The sequence below is a fragment of the Cyprinodon tularosa genome, unplaced genomic scaffold, assembly GCF_016077235.1.
Source record: "Cyprinodon tularosa strain WSP-4 unplaced genomic scaffold, ASM1607723v1 ctg313, whole genome shotgun sequence".
Taxonomy (NCBI): Eukaryota; Metazoa; Chordata; class Actinopteri; order Cyprinodontiformes; family Cyprinodontidae; genus Cyprinodon; species Cyprinodon tularosa.
In genome coordinates, this window is record NW_024039023.1 from 889577 (window position 1) to 911274 (window position 21698).

General features: G+C 39.4%; 1 protein-coding gene across 3 annotated transcripts in view; it reads right to left on the bottom strand.

The window, feature by feature from the left end:
- ap3b1a (adaptor related protein complex 3 subunit beta 1a) overlaps window positions 1-21698 on the bottom strand; it is a 112752-nt gene that overhangs the window by 54777 nt on the left and 36277 nt on the right. For all 3 annotated transcript variants that reach the window (XM_038292512.1, XM_038292513.1, XM_038292514.1), the window contains exons 6-15: window positions 19560-19626; window positions 8052-8234; window positions 5867-6022; window positions 3202-3299; window positions 3059-3113; window positions 2897-2968; window positions 941-1003; window positions 720-852; window positions 540-649; window positions 289-465 (exon numbers count right to left, since the gene is read on the bottom strand). In XM_038292512.1, coding sequence (XP_038148440.1) covers window positions 289-465; window positions 540-649; window positions 720-852; window positions 941-1003; window positions 2897-2968; window positions 3059-3113; window positions 3202-3299; window positions 5867-6022; window positions 8052-8234; window positions 19560-19626 — 1114 coding nt within the window. The remainder of the gene's footprint in view (window positions 1-288; window positions 466-539; window positions 650-719; window positions 853-940; window positions 1004-2896; window positions 2969-3058; window positions 3114-3201; window positions 3300-5866; window positions 6023-8051; window positions 8235-19559; window positions 19627-21698) is intronic.

Consider the following 21698-nt stretch of genomic DNA (forward strand, 5'->3'; position numbering starts at 1 on the left):
TTTGGTCATGGGATATTCCCAACCACCATCCCCACCCGGGACACCAAGACAGCCTGGTATTCTGTACAGAAGACTGAGCTAGGGGAGACAAGCAGCTCTTCATGTGGAGAGAAATATATTTGTGATCTGACAGATTTATGGTTACAATATTATGGTAGGATTTGGTTTGGGGGGAATCCCTGTATTGCGCCGATGGAACTGTTGTAAAATACAGTATCTGTTTAATCAAGAGTCTTTAATCAAAACATATGAACCATGATCTGAACTTAGCATGAAACCCTTCTGCACCTGCTTAGAGTTTGTCAGGTAAAGCTTCGCTGCCAGGTTGACGGTCTGCAGCTTTACAATATCCTCTTCTGAAGTGAAAGTCTTTGCCATCTTTCGGAGCACATCCGGTGCGATCTTCGGCACCCTCTCGCAGTATTCCCCCATCAACCACAGGATGCTGGCTCGAGCCATGGGAACCTGCAAAAATAGAGAGGAAAAATCAACTAAAGTGTTTCTAATTCAGGGCCATAGTGAAAAAGGATAACCCATACAGTGATGTTATCAAAGAGCTTGGCCATGTGCTTGATGATGTCACCGTGCTGGGTGGGCTGAGTCTGCAGCAACTTCTTGATGACCACCACACTCTCAGCCACGACTGTCTCTGTAGAAACAGGCCAAGCAGTAAGAACACATGCAGCACCGTATATTCGCATTTATCTCACATTTATTACCATCTCTGTTGGAAAGCAGCAACACCAGACCGTTGAGGCAGGTGTCTGTGACCTCTGAGATGTTGGTGGCACATCTGCCAATGGCCTGGATGGTAGCGGCAGCAAACGCCTTGTCCTGGCTCTTCACATAGGTCTGAGGTTCAATTCCAACCATGAGAAGAACAATCAAGGAAGGAAAATCGTATTTCTTTTAAGCAATAATCATGAGTAAAAAAACAAACCTGAAATTCCCTTAGAATGGTGGAAATGTTGGCTTCATTGGCGAGATTAGTCAGGATTTCCAGCTGTAAAATCAAAAACAGAAATGTTGCCATCAAGCACATTTATTAGAACACAGAATAAAAAATATAAAAAAAATAGGATTTTAATACAAAACTTTATTTGCATCCCAGCCATTGTAAACAGATAAACATTGTGGGCATTTCTACAGATTGGTGCATTAAATTAATAATTGCACAAATAAAAGAATAGCTACAGCTTTGGAAAACAAGAAAGAAAACATGTGGGTGGCAATGGGTCTTTAATAAATAAGCCGGGTGATTTAAAAAAGCAAAACATTTATAATAGTTTTTCAAAGAATCCTGCTTATATGCATTTGAAATATTGGTTTTCATTTACTAGAAACTGTGCAGGTAAAAATATAAAGGTATTCTAAATCCAAACAATGAATAACATCGATTCTCACTTGTGATGTATAGGAACACATTTTACTTTGCCAACCTGATCATTTTACTTTACTAAATATCTAAACTTCTCGCCCACCCCCATCAGAAAGCTGAATGTTGAAAAAAAACTCTAAATCATGCCACAGACTGCATCAACCTGACCATGTCAATGCGTTTTTTTTGCACCATGTTTACATTTGATCACTGCTGCACTTTAAGAAAATGGAAATGTGATGAGAGCTCTGTGTAAAAAAACTAAACAACAAATGTTGTCTAAGTCTAAAGGTTACCAAGCAACACACATATACCCTATTTACACTACCCTTGAAAAACCGTGCAGAGACCGGTCCGAGCTCAGTAACTGAGGTAACTTATCGTGTGTAAATAGAAAGCAAACTGAACTGAACCGAGCTAGACACAACCGAACCGAGCTGACTGCAGACCAGTTCCAGAGCTGGGCTCGGCTCGGTTTTTCCCTGGCTCGGTTCTCTGATAACGAGCGCATGAGCAGAACGCGTCATCTCCATCTGGCTGCACATCCCGATTCACGCTCCATTCCAGTAGTTGGCGGTAATGCCCCTCCGGAAGTTGCTTGCCAACCAACACAAAACAGAAGAAGAAGAACAACAACTATAAACATCCACGAAAGGTTGCCATCTTCGCCTGACCCTCCGCAAACACCGAAGTACATTAATAATAATCATTCCCTCTTTCTTTTCTCTTTCTTCTTCTTCGTCTTCTTGTTCTTGTGTTTTATGGCGGTAGGCAAACAACTTTTGGTGCATTACCGCCACCAACTACTTTATTTCCTCCTTCAATACTGGCAGTAATACCGCAGATCATCACTAGGAGGCGAGGAACCGAGATAGCGTGATGTGTAAACGGTCGTCAGAACCTAGCTCGGATAAATTAACCAGGCCGAACTGGGTTCTGACGACCGTTTACACATCACGATATCTTGGTTCCTCGACTCCTAGTTACGATCTGCGGCATTACTGCAAGTATTGAAGGAGGAAATAAAGCAGTTGGTGGCGGTAATGCACCAAAAGTTGTTTGCCTACCGCCATAAAACACAAGAAGAAAAAGACGAAGAAGAAAGAGAAAAGAAAGAGGGAATGATTATTATTAATGTACTTCGGTGTTTGCGGAGGGTCAGGCGAAGACAGCAACCTTTCGTGGATGTTTATAGTTGTTTATAGTGTTCTTCTTCTTCTGTTTTGTGTTGGTTGGCAAGCAACTTCCGGAGGGGCATTACCGCCAACTACTGGAATAGAGTGTGAATCGGGATGTGCAGCCAGACGGAAATGACGCGTTCTGCTCATGCGCTCTTGTTATCAGAGAACCGAGCCAGGGAAAAACCAAGCTGAGCCCAGCTCTGGAACTGGTCTGCAGTCAGCCGGTCTCGGCATGGATCGGTTTTTCAAGGGTAGTGTAAATGTACATGTACTCCATGAATTCATGCTCACTATTTAGTGAGATCAGGTAGTTTGTGATAATGCAGGAGTCCGTTACCTTCAGTGTTTTTATGTGTGTGGCATCTGTGGACCTGACATAGAAACTCTTCATGTATGGCTCAAACATCCCCTGTTTGGAAACAAGCGATAAAAAACATGGATACTGGAGAATGGAATGATTGGAAACAAAGAGAGGTTCTGTTTCATGATCAAGTCTCACCTTCCTCTGAATGGACATGGTGGCGATGTTCTGGAGCACCACGTACTGCACCTCTCTGTATAAAAATAAGAAAAACAGCCTTTAAGCGTGATCACAGGGGGCGCTGCAGAGAGCTTTACGTTTAGAGTTTTTATCTTGATTACCTGTGGCTTCTTAGCAGTCGAACGAGTGACTTGGTGACGATGCTCACTTCATGTTTAGGAGCTAGATGCCAGTAAAGCTGAGCAACACCCATCACAACCTGAATACAAAGTAAATCCTCAAAGAAATTTTGATTTTTAAAAGGATTTTTTCCCTTAACAGCACACATCTATAATCACTTCAAAGAAAAAAAAACAATAATTTTGTCCAGCTCTACATTTGGTAGAAGGTAATTTTTCAGGGGAGCTTTAAATGGTGGGAGGACGCGTGTCCATCGCAGGGAGGCAGGACGGAGAGCATGAGGAATCTATGAAGATGGAGGATGTCACTGTGCTGTCACGAGGAAAGACACAGCATGTCACATTTTAATCAACACTTTCATTTGGGAGCATTTTTCCTCCCGCTGCTACACTGAGACAGAGACCTTGAGACTCCTGGTTGATGGAAATGTGTAATCAGTTTTCTTTTTTTAGTTTAAAGGTTCCCTGCAGCAGCAACTAAGAGATATACAAGGAATATATAAATGGAAGGTGTCTGTTCCAATCGAAAATCAAAAACAAGATATTATCATAAAAAATGTTGGATCCATTTGATAAATACAGATCTTTTACTTTTTAATAAACGTAAGCAAAATACATCGTTTTTTTTTTAATTCCTCTTAGGATAATTGTAGTTCATAAAATCAAAGCTGAATTTTGTTTCGTTTGTTTATTTTTTCTAAACTGGTTCTGGACCTTTGTTAATTTCATGATGTAAAGCCCCTGTCACACCTTGACGTTTTAGCCAGCGTATGCCTGACGTACCAAAAATTTGGCAAAACGTTGGCATACATTGGATAGGTTATTGGTCAGTTTTGTATAAATTATGAGCAAGCTGAAGTACGCTCAAACTAATCGATATACGGCAAGTTCATTGAGACGTATGACAGCAACGTGAGCCATAAGTTATAGGTCAGTTATCTGATCGTTGATATACGTTAAGTGTAAGTTACTCATAAGTTGTGGTGTTTGGCTAATGCAAAACCTATGAATAACTAGTGCATAACTGCTAAGCCTATCAAGAACTTATCTCCAACTTATACCAACGTATTTGACGTGTTCCAGACGACCGCTGAACGTGTTTTTATCTTATAGCTACTGTTTAGTGGTGTATTGGCAGCGTTTTGGTATAAAAGGGGGTTCATAGAAGGAAACCGTCAGTACTCTTCATCCCTATCATAGGGTGAGTGAGAAGGTGAGTGTGATGGATCCTCCCTGCGATCACGCACACAGCCAACAAACATCCTAGCAGACATTAGGGGTGTAAATATTAATCGTTTTGTATCGATGCATCAATCCAAAAGCCGACGATCCGATGCATCGATACGTCCGCAAAAGTATCGATTCATGTTTTTGTGTTTTTCCTCCGGTCTATTTTCATCCATTTGCTCCTGGGCGTAATTCTCCCTCCCGTGCTGCAGTGGCGCTAAACCTATTTTGCCCTCCTACCTCGCTTCCTGGTTATACACTTACAGCAGTGTGTCGCAGTAAGCTTGACACAGACATTTTGATTGATGCTCAATATTGAAGCGTGGTCTGAGCTACACGCTGTGGGTATAGAAACGGCCGAGGCGATGAGGAAGTGGGGGCGAGTTTAGTCCGACGACGGAGGGACATGAGGGCCAAAAAGAGCGGAGATCCAGGTGGAAAAAGGGTCCCAGCGTTCTCGCGCACCTCGCTCTTCTAGCGGGTCAAACTTCACGAGTTGTTTTCCACAATTTCGGTCATAAAAACAAAACAAGCCAGCCTCCTGTCTGTGGCACTGTTTGCGGTGAGCTACAATCTGGGAGAGGCGCAGCGGAGCTTCTGTGGAGGGGGCAGGGACATCTGAAGCGATGTATTGAATTGCATTCATTGCACTGATTTTGTGCAGTATTTTTTGATGCAAATTTGCTACTTCTGTTATTTGCTGTTGTTTCTAAAAAAAAAAAAAAATAATACATAACGATATTACAGCTTTAATTGATTTATTTCAAATTTGAAACATTGTCTAGCCTGTAAGAAAAAAAATGAACCAATTAATCGAATCGTATCATGGTGTATTCTTCAGTATCGAAAATTATCGAATCGTTGGGTCAGGAAATCGATACTGAATCGAATCGCCATGATGGATGTGATTTACACCCCTAGCAGACATGATGCTGAATCTGCTGCGACTGCAATCGTTCTTTCTTTCTATCTTTTTGATGGCGAGCGGTCAACAGCAGCTAGGTTAACACCGCAATCAAATCTTTTTATGAAGGCCAGGCGACTCGGGGCGCATTGCTGCCCCCATCAGGACACTGGCTTGTGACATTTCATGGGCATTAAGCTGCCGTGCGTTATGCACAAGTTAGGCTGTCGTTGGACATAAGTTCTGGACTCGTTATGAATACTCCATGCATATACCCAAAATTGAAAAAAAGCATAGAAAGTTCAGCGTATGCCAGGGTTTTAGGAGATTCTAGAACGTCAGACATACGCTGGCTAAAACGTCATGGTGTGACAGGGGCTTAAAGGAAATGAAAAAAGGAAAATCACTGATTATTTCAACACAAACACGTGCATGACATATTCTATAGGTGAATCTGTTAGATAACTCTCTAAAAGGAGCTGGACATGTGGGCGGTAGAGGAATGTTTTAACTCACAGCAGTGTTCCTGCTCTGCAGGAGAGGTTTGGTGTTCCTCAGCAGAAGCCTGTGGTCTGGATCCATGATGTAAGGCTTTGCTTCTTTCTGGTCTGGTTTCTCCTCGGAGTCGGAGCCATAAAAGGCTTTCTCGTGGTTCTCGTCAAAAACAGCATCCTGCAACACAAACATTAACGTTATAACTGGATTTTTGGAGAATCACTGTCTCTTTCTGAGATACTTACTGTGACTTACAAAAGTATTCAGAACTCAGAGTTTTTTTGTTGTTGTGTTGTGAGACTATTAAATAAAAGCAAAGTATATTTTTTATAATTTTGGAAGCAGTTAACCGTAACATTTTTACCTCAATAAATCCTCTTCTAAGTCCCTGTTATTGTAATCTACACGTTTATGCAGCGATTGAGAGGTCTCTCATCTTCCCCTACTGGCTGTGGTTGGGAATGCAAAATGTATCTGATCTTTTCAAATGCGACCTGTGTCTGAACGGCCAGGTCGTATTCATCTGACCTGTACGCCATTAATACTCAACAAAAGTCCCTATCCTGCATCTTGCTACACAGCAGAGGGAAGAAAAACTACAACCATGGCGGACAGTAATGCGGAGAGCAGTCTTTATAATGAACTTTCTTGGAAAGACTGTTGTTAATAAACTGGCTGAGGTAGGGAAAGAAATTAATAATAATAATAATAGTATTAATAAGTATAAGTATCTTTAAGTATAAGTATCTTTTTTTTTTTATTACGCATTAAATCGGTAAATGGACCATATAGTGATAGCCTCGTGAGACCATCCTGATCTCGCGAGCTTTCAAGGTTTCACTCGCAGATCACTCTGGAGACTCTCCGTTTAAGAAAATTTTGAGCAGTATACCAAACGAACGTCCAATCAGCGTTGGCTTTGAGGCGGGTTGAGGTGTGACGCAACGAGAAACGCGACAGTTCAGTCTAAAGAACATGGCGGCTTCAGCCGATGAAACTAGCGTTAGCGTTGCTATCGAGCAAGTTTTATCGGAATTACACAGCATTTCTTCACTGAAAGAAGAGCAAAACACTGCTCTGGAGGCCTTTCTCAGAGGAAAATATGTTTTTGCTCTTCTCCCAACTGGTTTCGGCAAGAGTAGCCTGGCTGTTAGTACGTCATATGCTTCGTTGATCTGATTGGTTTATTTGGCCCGTCTGTCACCAACATAGGCCAATCAGCTAACCAGTATTTTCGCTCCTTCCCTAAATTACTTCAGCCGAAGGTTTCCAGATGGATATGCGGAGCAAATCCATCTGGCGGAGTCGGGTTAATATAGTGATGCTTTAAAGTATAATATTCTCGCCTCAAATGATCTTAAAATATACTTTTATTGAACAACAGCAACAGAAAAGAGAACTTTTAACTTTCAATGGAGCGCTCCATTGAAAGCTGCTGCTGCCGCAGTGCATGCTGGGACAGCTGTCAATCTCGAGAATGGACAAGTCTGCCCTGATGCAAACTCTATAAAGAGGGCGGGGCGGGCTGATGACGTGTCACAAGCACACGAGAATGCTCAACAACGCATATTGAGAAACGGCCCTAGTTCCAGTCTACTCTGTACCCCCAGAACTAGAACCAAACATGAAGAAGCAGCATTTAGTTCCTATGCTCCACTTATGTGGAACAAAATCCAGGAAGACTGTAAAGTTGCTGAAAGCCTGAGTTCTTTTAAGTCAAGGTTAAAAACTCATTTGTTTAGAGCTGCCTTTGATTGTTATTAGTTTAAAGGTATATAGAGGACGATCTTTTATTTCCGGATGTGTCACCTAATCAATCAAGATACTTTAGGAGCTTTAATCTGCAGCTTTTATATTGAAACGTTGTATTTTAAAGTGAACATTGTTGGTGATTTAAATATGAGGTCAAAAGGAGAAATGGGTAAAATATTTACCTTATAGTAAATCAGACTGATCCTTCACATCTAATCAGAAGTTGCTCAGAATAAAAATGTTCTTTGTTCTGATTAATTCATGAAAACAAAGTATTTTCTGAAAAGCTTTGGTCTTTGGTATTATTTACCTCCATTTATATTTTTGGGTGATATCAGACCTAAAAACATGATTGTCTATATGCTGAGTCGTGATGACCTGTTCGACCTAAAACCTTTGAAAGATCAGAGCAAACCTAAACCTTGTAGCAGCAAACTCATAGCAGATGCCTGACCTCCTTCCAGGGGCTGGTGAACTGCGTCCTGGCGTAGCGTGTTAGCATGTTGATGATGACCACCTGGCCCCACTCCTCCACATCCACCAACAGATTACACAGCTTCCTGTAGTTCTTGTGGATCAGATCAATGCGATCCGGGCACACCTCCGCAAAGGCCATCACAACACTGCCGGCCACCAGCTGGAGGAAAGATTTCACAGAATAGGTAAAAAAAAAAAAATCCTTTGCCATTTAAATGCACCTTTTTTACAGTTAAATCCGCTAACTGAGGTTATGAACATTTCAAGCAATTTTCTTCTTAGATAAATTGAGCAAATACTTTATCCCTTAAACAAGCAGTAATATGCAGACTCTAGAGAAATAAAGCACAGTTAGAAGAAATAACTCCTGTTGCAACTTGTACTACAACTTTAATTTCAGTCAACATAATAGCAATTTACAGCTCTGATTAGAATAAACTCTTTTGGCCTTTAAAGTAGTTAGGTGATAATTAAACAGCAGCAGTAAAAGTAAAAATGCTTCAGTGATATTCCCCTCATAGTCCTTATGATTTACTGAATCATTAGCATTCAGAGTTTCCTTCAATGGAACTATAGGATTGAATGCAACCTCTGAAAACCACATTTCCACTGCACCAAACTTTACAACTGCTGTTCTCCTGCAAACACAAGTGTACATCTGATTGTTGGACCGAGAGGCATGATTCATCAATCTAGAACACACTTGACAACTGTCCAGGAGTCCATTGGTGACATGCTTTACCTTGTTGGGCAACAAACTGACAATAATTTTGGACATTGGGGGGCCAATGTGCATGTTGATATTAACTAGCATTGCGCCAATGCAATTTTTTGGCCCCGATACCCGATAACTGGCTGTGTAGTACTGGCCGATACCGATGCCATCTATTTGAAATAGATGTGTGTGTCTATATATATGAAGAACTACATACTATTTCGATGTAAAATAATTGCCATCATGGCTTTGTTAAGCTGCTGCCTTCCTTTGTGAAGCAGGAAAAAGACTAATACAAAGTGAATCCAGTAGATCTTTTTATTGCCTACCTGGAATGGGTGACAATAGTTGAACAAACTTTTGGCTCTAAGAATGGTATTGGTGCCCTATTTGCTGGTACTCGCCGATAGCAATAACACCATTTTATTGCCGGGCCTTTCTGATACTGGTATCGGTGCAACACTAATATTAACTTTGACCACTGATTGAGGAAGATGCAGTTGGCTCTGCTATGGACTCTCCTCTCCAGTTGCTGCGAAACCCCCTCTCCCACAAACTTAACAAGTCACTCTGACAGGATATGCAATCGTGCCCCCCACGGTGCTTTAAGGACAAAGCAGCTGCTTCTTGTTCTTTTTCTTTTTCCGTGAGACTCTCTTTATGATCACATCAGTAGAGCTAAAATCATGAAAAACCACATCCCAAGAACTAGTCTGCGACTGATCAAAGGCTGAGTGGACCCAGTGGCTTACTTTAGAGCCAAATTGTTGCAAAAACCGCATTCTGCTAAAAAATTTTTTTCAGAATTTCAGGAACTTTCAGATGCCAGAAAAGACTGGAGGTTTGGGGTACCTGGAATAAAGGGAGCTTCCCTGCTGTGGGCCGTCTATATTAGGCTGCAAAACGCTGGAGACAACTCCACCTTTTCCAAAAAGGAATTAGCAGGTTTGCAGGCCTGGTACAGCATGTAGGGAAATAGTTATCAAACAAACAATTTAGGTTTTAGATAAATTTTGATAATTTATCTTGCAATGGCGGGGCGATGTTGGCAGTGCAGCACCAAACCAAAGGTAAACCTTTCCTATTTTCAACATTTTTATTTTACATTATTTCTCCAAAATTAGATTCATTACCTCATTACTAATCATCTTTCACACAACCACTAGAGACAGAAATGTAGTTCAATCCAGCTGCAGGTGAGCGGGAGATCAGCATTTTACCACGCAATGGTTTATACACCACTGGTCCTTGTGGGAAATGTTGTCTTCCTTTAGGCAAAACAAAACAGCTTTTGTCCACTGGGGGAGCGAAACGCGACCAAAATTGAAAGTTCTTTAGAACTGGTTTAATGCCAGATAACCATTTGCCAGAAGGCGAGCCAATTTTTGGACCACAGTTGTGCTTCAGTCACGTCTTTCATCTTTTATTTGGAGAGTTTCCCCTCTGTCCCTTTGTTGCTCAACAGACAGACCCACTCACAGCGAGCACACCCACAACACCCTATGTATTATTATTATTATTATTAATATTAAATGTAGCGGTAAAAAAATGGAATGATTAAGTCAGACAAAAAAATGCTGATAAAGCATTTTTGCTGATAAAGCAGCAAAAATCTACAGTCAAAAGAGCAAAAACAAAAAGTTTATTGAAAAATGGCACTTTTAAGGAAGAGTGTTGAAAGAGAATGACTCATTTATGTTGATGATGTCAAAGTAAGAATCTGCGTCCTTAATCTATCGGATTCATGGTAAATGTCCATCTTTATCTGCTATGAATATCCAAGGATCTAAACAAAACTCATTTTGCTTAGTATTCAGATTTTTACCTGGTATCAGCAAACACTAAAATGTAAGCATTTGGACATAAGTTAAAAAAAATCTGATATCATACTGTAAACCAATTTATCAAACACTTTGTGAGCCTGCATGGCATATAGACACATGATTATACTGGTGAATGCTGTGTATAACAGGTTCATAGCATATATAGACACAAGATAATTGGCTGTCTATAAAATTATATATATATATATATTTTTCAAGTCAATCCTGGTTTCTGAATCAACTAAGTTGATTTATGTTTAAAAAACCGAAGTTTGACGTTCTGTAGCATTTGAATCTGCAAAGATGGTGAGTCTCACTTTCTGCCAATTTGATATATACAACCAACTGCTAACTTTTGAATTTTTAGCTGCAAAATGTTACAACTTTGCTCATCAGATCAGTGACACTGGAATTCAATGAGGTCCTTAGACCAACCTACTCCTTCAGAAATGTTTCCATATACATCCTGCATGCATGGTGGCTGGATTTGATCCTGTATGAAAGAGACGCCTGAAAAAATTATCTGTGTTTGTTTAAACATGCAATATATGATAAAAAAAAAAGAAATATCCATGTTTTAAATCTAAAAGAAGCACAGGCTTGTCTCTGAAACAAACTAAATGTCTTTCCAGCGTTGATTAAAATATCAGTATGTGCTTAGAAAAAACAAACAAAGGAAAGACTTCTTTTTTCCAACATAACGTTAGCTTAGGTTCAGCAATCAATGATTGTTAGATTCCCAGACATTAAGATGATTACTTATAAGTAATTAATTAAAATTAAATCAAATAGAACTTTATTGATCTCACAGTGGAGAAATCAACTACATGCATTTAACCCATCCCTTGGGGAGCAGTGGGCTGCCACTGTGCGGCGCCCAGGGAGCAGCGTGGGATTAAGGGTCTTGCTCAGGGACCCAGAGTGCCGGCTGTGGGGATTGAACCGGGTATTTGCGAGCCTTGCTTGAGGAGAGTGATTGAGGAAGACGGCATGTGTCTCCTCTGATGCTACACTACCACTGAAACAGGATTCATAATGAGCCCGTTATCGGTATTGATGCACACTTGATTTTTTATTTTATTTTTTTATGAGAGAGGGGGAGATACATGCGGCAAAGGACCACAGGCCAGATTCGAACCCGGGTTGGCCGCGTCGAGGACTAAGACCACTGCTCCACCTGCACGCCCAGCAGATTTCAATTTTTAAGAGTTATGGTTTCAAAACCCCTAAAAATGTATGACTATGGCGTTACTGTAATGTAAAGACACAAATTCATTTTAGAGAGAAAGCACCAGTTATCCTGGGGCTTTTTGGAGTAAATAATAATCAAAGGCTGCCCTTTCCCCACCTGTTGCTGCAACTTTGTAACAAAGTAGGGGTCTCTCTATCTTGTTTTGGTTATAAGACATACCAATGAACCAAAAACAAAATATTAACCAGCAAAAACAGCAAAAAGTTACCATGGTCAATTGATTACCTGTATTAATTAATCTGCAAATATTAGATTGTTAAACCCGTCTTAATGTCTAAAAAATAGGTTTTGTACAACAGCTTAATAGATAGGTCTCTATTCATTCTAAATACTTGCATTGGGGTTTTAAGTAGTAATCAATATTAGGGCCGTGAATCTGCAGCTTTATCTCAATGTGATCTTATATGGATTAGCGATATCAAAGTTTGTTACGGTCTGATCTGATTTCAATTCAAACCAGATTGATAGATAAATATATATATATATATATATATATATATATATATATATATATATATATATATATATATATATAAAATACGATTTTATTTCTAAACTTGCACAGGCATTTGCATCGAACAGAATTCTACTAATAATAACACATATTATCAGACGGACTGTTCAGTATAGTCTTGTGTACGAACATTTTAAAATAAATGTGTATCTTAAAGATATGGATCAATGCTTTCCTTTTGCATTGACAAATTTGGATAATTTATCATTTAATCATTCTGGATCAGTATATTGATCCATATAAAATGTTGTTTTTTGTTCTTTGTTTATCAGCATTTGTAATATTAGTGTTTATTTCCAATAAATCCAGGTAGAACACTTTCTATGATTAAATTTTATCAAACTCAAATTTTCAAGTTCCAATGTTGATAATCCTCTTGAAGAAGCATGTTTAAACATCCACATTGTGACCTTTGAGGTTTACTTCCTCCTAACCTTTTAACTGTGAGTCTCCCTCTCTCCATGTCAGTAAGTGTGCAGCTCTATTTCCAACAGAGATGCTTGTTCTGTTGCATGGCATTGTGCATTCTTTACCAACTTCTCCGATACGGCCCCAAGGTAAACTCCATGCACCATCAACAAATCTGACACCCCAATCTATGGAGTTCACACAACGCCTCCTCCTCCCCCCTCAGCCATATTATCTACCCTGCATGACAAGCTGGTAATGGAAAAATCACACTAAGCAAATGGTTCTTCTAATAACAATAAATTTCCAATAAAATTATGAAGGGCCCAAACCGTTTCCTTGCATCTATTTTGCTATGAATTCTAATTAAGGTGCCAGGGAGGCAGAGAGTGCTGGGTCATCACGTCAGAGACAACGTGCGGCTTTTTGATTGATGGCCTGGCGTGGGGTCGGCCTCTCCTCCTGCTCTGTTCCTCCTCCCTTCGGTTTCTCTTAAATTAATGGGCATCTCACCTAGACCCTAATCATAGTACCCACCAACCCCCCACAGCCCCCGGCTCTTCCTTTCTCTTCTCATTTCAATTTTGCAGAAGGTGCAAGTGGGGAGGGACAGATGGGAGAGATCGATCATTTATCTTGTAATGGCTGGATAATAGATCCATCACGGTAAAACAGCTGCACAAACTCCTATGTTGTCTCTGTCATCAGGCCTTCCCATTTTCTCTTTAAACCGTCCTGCTTACAAGCGGCCCGCCATGTGCCACAGGCATTTAGCTAAACGGCAGCAAAAGCATGTGTCAGGAGGACCGGACAAGGCCACGAGAACCAAGGATTTCAGCACCACTGAAACACCATTACTTCTCCGTTTTACTGCAGGTATTATTTGATTCTCAGCAATGTTATAAGATTATAAACAATTTAAAACATTATTTATCACCAAACAAACAGAAAAATGAAGATGGATTGCTTCTAAATGTCAATTTTATTGCTCGAATCAAAGCAGGAAACTCTAGAAATACAACAAAAACTAAATGTCCATAATGCACAGATAGGAGGCATCCTGTAATTCCCAATTAAAATCTTGCTTTAGGAAGAAACAGGCAGCACTTTTTTCGCTCCTTTCTTTACGCTTCACATGGTTTACATTAAATTATTGTTTTTAGCGTTTTTTTATGTGTTATATTCTTTAGCGAGAACATTTATAACCTTTTTAAATCAAAATTGACGGATGAAAGACAAATGAAACAAAAAAAAAAATCACGATTATCAGCAAAAGCCTGATGGTCATTGCATCGTCAATAAAGCTTTGTTTTAAACTTTGTGTTTCATAGTTGTGATAAAGAAGCACTGAACAAAGGAAAAACCCTAATGTAAGCTAATGTATGTCTGTGCAATGTAGCTTAAAAAAAAAAAAAATTTGATTGTAACCTTTAACCTTTATAAAGAGGTCAGCTCTACCGCCAACCTGGGTCAGTTTGGCCATTAAAGGTGGAGAAGTCAAATCCATTCCTTTGCCTACTTCCCCCAGAATGCTGAGCAGTTCTGGATCTAAGTTAAGTGAAATGATAAATCTTTATCTTGGATGTATTTTTTCATTGATAATAATCAGGGTTTCTATCACGATATGCATCCTTACGGTTTTATTTCCCTGCCAACGTTAAAGCACCAACTAAGAAAACATGAATTAGCAACACCTCAACTTATAATAAAGCAGAAGAAGAGCAGTTTTAATGTCAGAAGGTAACTGGCTGCTTTACAGCAAATATAAAAATGTTTCTCAACTTTAAGCTAATGATACAACTTTCAACTATAAAACAAAAAAGATATATGTGGAAATAGGAATGCAGCGAAACGATAATTGAATATCGTTAAGTTAAAGACCAGTTATTTGTATCGGATATCGCATAAATGACGCCGATCCAGCTTTACGATCCCATTTATTTATTTATATTTATTTATATATATATATATATATATATATATATATATATATATATATATAATAATAAGCAGTTACTGTAAAGCAATGACTACAATTTTACAATAACAAAGTTATTTACTTCTTTGCGCAGAGCGCACTCAGCAGCTAGCGATGATTTATAGGAGTGGCGGCCTAATGGTTAGGGCATAGAGCTTGGAATCCTGAGGTTCCGAGTTCAAGTCCCACTCCCACAGACTGCCACTTTGGGTTTCTGAGCAAGACCCCACACAGTTCCCTGGTCGCCCCAAGAGGAAGGGTTAAATCCGCGGTTCTCAAAGTGTGTGGCGCGACCCACTGGTGGGGAATTGAGACGTGACAGGTGGGGCGCGCCAAGTTCCGGTGTGTGTGTGTGTGTGTGTGTGTGTGTGTGTGTGTGTGTGTGTGTGTGTGTGTGTGTGTGTGTGTGTGTGTGTGTGTGTGTGTGTGTGTGTGTGTGTGTGTGTGTGTGTGTGTGTGTGTGTGTGTGTGTGTGTGTGTGTGACTATAACGTGTGAGAGCAAACTGTCCTTATAGCTGTATGTTGCCGCTTTTTAGACCAATCAAACCCACAAAGTAATCATTACTAGCCTACATGCAGTCTAATTAAAAGAACATTAGATATGAGAAAAATTTCACCTGGAACTGAAGTGCCAAAATGATGATTGACGTGACGTCGGCATATTATTTGTAACGGAATAAACTTTCGCGCCCCAGTGTTGCCAACTCAGCGACTTTGTCGCCATATTTCAGACCCCTCCAGCGACTCTTTTTCAAAAAAGCGACTAGCGACAAATCTAGCGACTTTTGGAGAACATAGTCCGTCAGCGCTCCGCTCCGCTCCGCTCCAGACCGCCTGCACAAAGCAAAGCCTACAGCCGCCGCTGTCCCCTCCGCTCCGCTCTGAGTTCCTTGGAGATCGTAGAGGGCATGCGCCAGATGAACCAGGGTTTCCGCGGATCATTAAAAATAATTACAATTCATAATTCTTTTTTTAATCAAGCCCTTAATTGGCACTAAAATTAATTAAATATGTTTATCGTTGCATTTATGATTCTTTAATAAAAATGCTTCTAAAAACAATTTCGTCAGATATATTATATCGCTATTAATTTGCGTGGAACTGTTTATAAAGCCGTATGTTCGGAAAGGAAGCTCGAGGCGGAGAAAAAGCTAGAGAATATATATACGTATATATATGTGTGTGTGTGTGTTTTTACATACATACAGGAGTCATGGAACTGTGCTTACAGCTCCATATTTCATGTACACTAATAACTTGTGTACATGGTTCTTGTTAATGGCATTAAAATCATTTCAAATAGCATTAAAATAGCATTAAATTAGAGTCACTCATTCCTGTATGAACCCTGTGAGCGCTTAATTTAATATGACATATTAAAAAAATCCCACCATCATCCAGCATATGTTCAGTTTCTGCCCAAATATATATATATATATATATATATATATATATATATATATATATATATATATATATATATATATATATATATATTTGTAGATTTTTGTAACAGAGATAAGGATAATTCAAAACTGCTTTTTTTTTTATATGAACTTGTTCTCTACAACTCAGCATCTCTTTTCATTCATGTAATAAGAAGTTTCTTTTGAATGGATTTGATTAAACTTTAAGTCCCTCGGTATAAAATAAATATTTTAATGGAGATGAGAAATCTGCTTCCTGGTTGGTGAATAACCAATAGTTTGGATCCAATCATTTAAATAAACGGTGTTATTCTTTTTATTTTTTTTTTTGATATTTATAAGAATTGTGCTATAATTTCTAGTCACCGATCTGTTGCTACTATATTTTAATTTGACGAACCGGAATTTGTCGAGGTTCTTTTTCCTGTTTGGTGCGATTGCAATTGCGGATCTTGACCTGGCCGGAGCGGAGCAAAAAATAGCTCGGCTCCGTAATTTGTCGGTGACGGACGGAGAAGACATACGTGGACGGAGACGTGCGGAGGAGTAGCGGTGGATGTGGAACAGCTCTCATTGATTTCCATGAAAGACAAGCGCTCCGCACGACGTACGTCAGCGGGGCGGAGCGGAGCGGAGCGCTGACGGAGTATGTGGAATCTGGGGGTTACGGGAAAGCACGTATCGTTCCTTTTCTTGTCCTGCTGCCGTGGGGCGCCTCCTCCCTCCCAACCCCGTTCTCCCCCGCTATCGCAGGAGTCCCTCTCAGCGCTGCAGTCAGAGACACAGCATGTTTACCCTCAGCGTCCAGACTGCAAATGAAGCGCACATGCGCCGGGATTGACGGCGCAGGTTGATCATAAATAACTGAATTTGAAATATTTTATCTTAAATAAATAACGGCGTTTGATTCACACAGCCACATGTTCATGTTTCTAGTTTGGAGTGGAGAGGGAGTATCCACTCATCGGGCAGAGAGCTGTGTGCATTCTTCTTCCCCTTGCCACATCATATCTCTGTGAGATGGGCTTTTCAGCTGCTGCTTCACTGAAAACAAAGCATGACTTGAGAGTGGCAGTATCAAGCCTGCAACCCCGTTTTGAGAAACTGTGCAATGCAAAACAGGCCCATTGCAGCCACTAATGCAGGGATAAATAGACCTGTCTTGCCTGTTGGATTTCATTTCTTTTCTTTTATGAACAGATTGCAGAGTGGCACATTAATTTTTTCTATCTTTGAGCTTGATACAAATTTTGACACAGCTGCATTTTTATTTCCTTTATTTTTGAGCTTGCTGTTATTTGATGTAGATAGTTTGTATTTAGATACTACTTGTTACTTCAATAAAATTGGAACATTTTAAGATTGTTTCATATTTCATTAGCATTGTGTTGGGGCGATGGGGACAGGCGGGGCTTGAAAATTCCCCCTTGTCCAAAGTGGGGAATGACAGAAAAAGTTTGAGAACCACTGGGTTAAATGTATTGGTAAATGAATAAATCTCTAATGTGAGATCAATAAAGTTCAATAATTATTATTATTCATGATTATAATATTTCATTTATTACCTTTTTCTAACAATGTTTATGTCAAACATGTTGCCTTTACTGGCATGGCAAGGTACTAGGTTAATTCCTTCAGATTGGTGTATCTGATCAGACTGAATAGGAAAAACATGAATCTCTTCATCTCTAGGTAGCAATGCCGCTAGATTTTGTAAAATCTGAGCTGTGACAACAGTTAACCATGGTGTCTCTGGTTAAAATCAATTATGTTCAGCTTTTTTTTTATGGTTTCTTTAAAGTTTTCCAGGTAACTGCATGACACAAAAACAAAAAACTTAGCAGAAGGTTAAGCAAAGACAAACATAATTTCTAGTCTACCTGGGATTTTAAGTAGTGGAGCTAATTAGAGGCACACAGAAATCACACGCCGCCTAGAATCAGACAGTTTTGGACTTTGTTGCCCCTGACCACTGTCTAGCAACTCAACAATCTAATCTTTTTTCAACAAGTAAATACACCGTATTTTACAGCAGGGGATAGCAACCCTAACCTTCCTGTGCTAATGTCTTTCAACATCTGGAGGCATCAGATCATGATCAATCAAATAAATATTGGTAAAAATATGATTGTTGGACCTCTTGCATTTAATAGAGACAGACTTAGAACAATGTCAGTAACTGAATGCTTTCATCATGTCTACAAAAAGCCATAAACCCAGAATCAATGAGATAGAAGTATTATAATCTGAATTACTTGGTAGATTCATTATATTTTTTTATTTTTTGAGTTTTTGCAGAACTAGTGGCTCGCTTTTTTGACAGTAGGCTGATAGGAAAGGGTGTATGAGAGAAGGGGAGAGACATGGACATCCCACAGGTCGGATTCGAACCCGGATCGGCCACTTCGAGGACTAAGGGTTGTGCACGCTAATCACTATGCCACATGCACGCCCAACTTGGTAGGTATTTTAACGATCCAAAACAACATCCCAGTGCATCAAAACATGCTATGAGCTCATCTTAAAACTTCTATGGTACGCATTGAGCTTACTGAGAAGCACGGTTTTAAGTGTCTGGCAACCTCACATAGCAGCACTCCTAAAAATGCATTATTTTTCAGTCATTATGCATGCACTGTGTTTAGGGTTTTCACTATTCATCACCGGCTGATGCGCTTGTGTGTCTGTGTGATGATGCTGCCCTTTCCCTCAGTCCCCTGCCTCACAATTCAGGCTCCAGCACATAGAAGTCATCTGTCTTCGTTAGCGTCTGGGGCTAAATATGCTCCGCATCTGGTACCGGGGCTTTCCGCCACCCCCCCCTCTGTTGGCCTACACCGCTTTGTTTTGTTTGTATAATGATAGTTGGATTCTATGAATACCTAATCACAACAAACTGTGCACAATCTGCGTGTATGAGCACAACCCACAGTGTACTCTCCAGCCAGCATCTACATATTTGAAATTGCCATTTAAAGACCCTTAGTATACGCGGTGACCTCCTCACAACGAATGCGCTGCCTGCTGACTTCTAATGGACGTGTCTGCATTGTTTCTGCAATTGGCCTAAATACACAACCCTGGAATCCAGCTCATTTGAGGTCCATTTTAACAAAAAAAGAAAGAAAAAAGAGGAGTTGGCCTGAGAGAAAATTAAGCTGACACTAGCATCAGTGCGAAAATTCCTTCCAAATGGACACTTAACAAGGAGCATCTGAAGATGTGTGGGTTTAAGTGGGTGTTAACAAACCGTGGCATTGCTGAATGAGCTGTGGGCTGGAGGGATGAGAGTATTGCTTGACTCCGGCGCCCTCCAGTGGTGTGACTTAACCATCACGAGGGGGGGAACTACTCAATGAGTACTCACCGTGCTTTTATCTTTTAACAGTTTCTCAATCACTTCGATCAGCTGCTCCTTCTGTTCTGGATCCAAGCTGGAAAAAAAAGAAAACATTTTCAAAAAGGGACGATAGTTCTGGATTTATTCATACATAAACATTAACCAAACCACCTGTCCTACGTCTGAACTTTTTGTCTTACAAAAACAAACATATAATTACATTGTTTTTTTTTGGGTTTTTTTTGGAGAACTCAAAGTAGTAAACTATAGGCTGAATAATACATAGTTTAACATATTTTACTAATACAAATCTAAGAAGTGCAATACATTCTTATTCTGCACTCAGATTCAACATTTTGTATTAACACTGTTCCCAGATGGTGATTAGATTACAGTCTACCAGCTTTGCACATCAAGAGACTTTTTATTCTCAAAAAAGCTCAAACAGAGATAGAATTTAAACTAGAGATAGAGCGGCCGGATATTTTTGGTCGATTTTAGTGTTTAGAGGATAGGCATAGTTTTGATCACATGGTGTCAGCAGTGATTTGTAAGATCACCTGTTTTGCTCACCTGATGAGTTTCAGTGAGTGAGTGATGGGGGATGTCTGCTTTTTGCTGACCGCTTTAAGCTTTGGATGGTTTCTTTTGTTCTCTTTTGCGCTTGATCACAGCTTGAACTTCTGGATTCGTTTTTTTTTTTTCTTGAATGCTGCATTGCATGTTTTGAAGATCAATAAAACAAAAGGATCTGAACTGCATCTTGGACTAAACTTTTGACTGTGTCAACAAGGATTCCTCTAATCAGCCGCTCGGCGACTCCATTGCTTTGACTGTTGCCAATATAGTGTTTTGTTATCGTTTCAGTATCGGCATGCGTTGGTCGATTCATAAGTTCATTCGGCATCCAAGCCTTGAGATGTGGAGAGCATGCATTGCACCCAAAGTTTTGACCTAAAGATCATTCAAAAACCTTTTTATCTCAGCATAAAGAAGCATTTTAAATAAACAAAAAAAGTCCTTTGAAAAAAGATTTTAAACTGAAGTAGGGCTGCAACTAACAATTATTCTCTACTTGAGGAGTTCTGGATAGAGCATATTGACAGATGAAAAAATTTTTTTGATCAAAAATGCAAAATATTTATATATTGTTTTACACTTTTGATATAATCACTGCTCTAAGTGGGTCGCTCTGTCAGGTAAAAACATGTTTTAGAGTCTCTATACTCCAGTTAAGGATTAATAAATAACAAAATTAGTTATTTAATCACGGTTAACCCAATTTTTTCAGCCCTAAATGGATGTATTTTGATACTGGAAAATTTTTTTATTGAAAAATAATTTTTAAAACTGAAGAAAAACTGAAAAAGACTTTGAAACATAAATTGTTATTAAGCTTTAAAGACTATTTTCTGCAGTTCCTTCATGTAACAGTTGTGAATATTTTGATCAAACCACATAAAATGTCAGTTGTCATTCAACATGTCCTTTAAGCCCCGCCCCATGAAGCTTAAACAGAAGATTAATATTCCACCTTGAATTCCACCTTTGCAATACAGTGGATAAAGGACTTTGGACCAAACCTGAACTTTCCATTTGAGTTTTTTTCAAAAGATAAAAGCTACATGGCTCACTGAAATTAAGCCATTACCAGAAATAACTTCAAGAGGAACGTAAACAGATCGGACCAAAATTCAAGAATCATATGAGATGTAATGGATGAGAGCAGACTTTCCAAAACTACTGTGTTCAGGAACAAATGTGTTGGTTTTTGGCAAGAATCACACTTCAATCTGTTCAGCCTGTTGGACATGTGTTCCCAGAAAAACACCACAGTCCAAAAGGTCGATTTAATATAAAATAATAAAATTAAAACTAGAGCTGGGTAATGATTCAAATTTCAAGAATCCATTCAATTCTGATTCTCAAGATTAAGAACTGATTGCTATCAATTTGATTCAGTCCAATTTGATATTAAATTGCTGGTTTGTTTGTGTTTTAACACTAGAACTCCCAAGGCCGTCATTTTGACGGTTCTGAGATTTTAAAGGGAAAGAACTATATTTAGAATTAATCTTATGTTGCTCATGTTAATTTACTTTTCTTTTTCTTTATTTTGTCAATTTTAACAGTTTTTTTTTAATAAAATAAAAATGTAAAACTTAA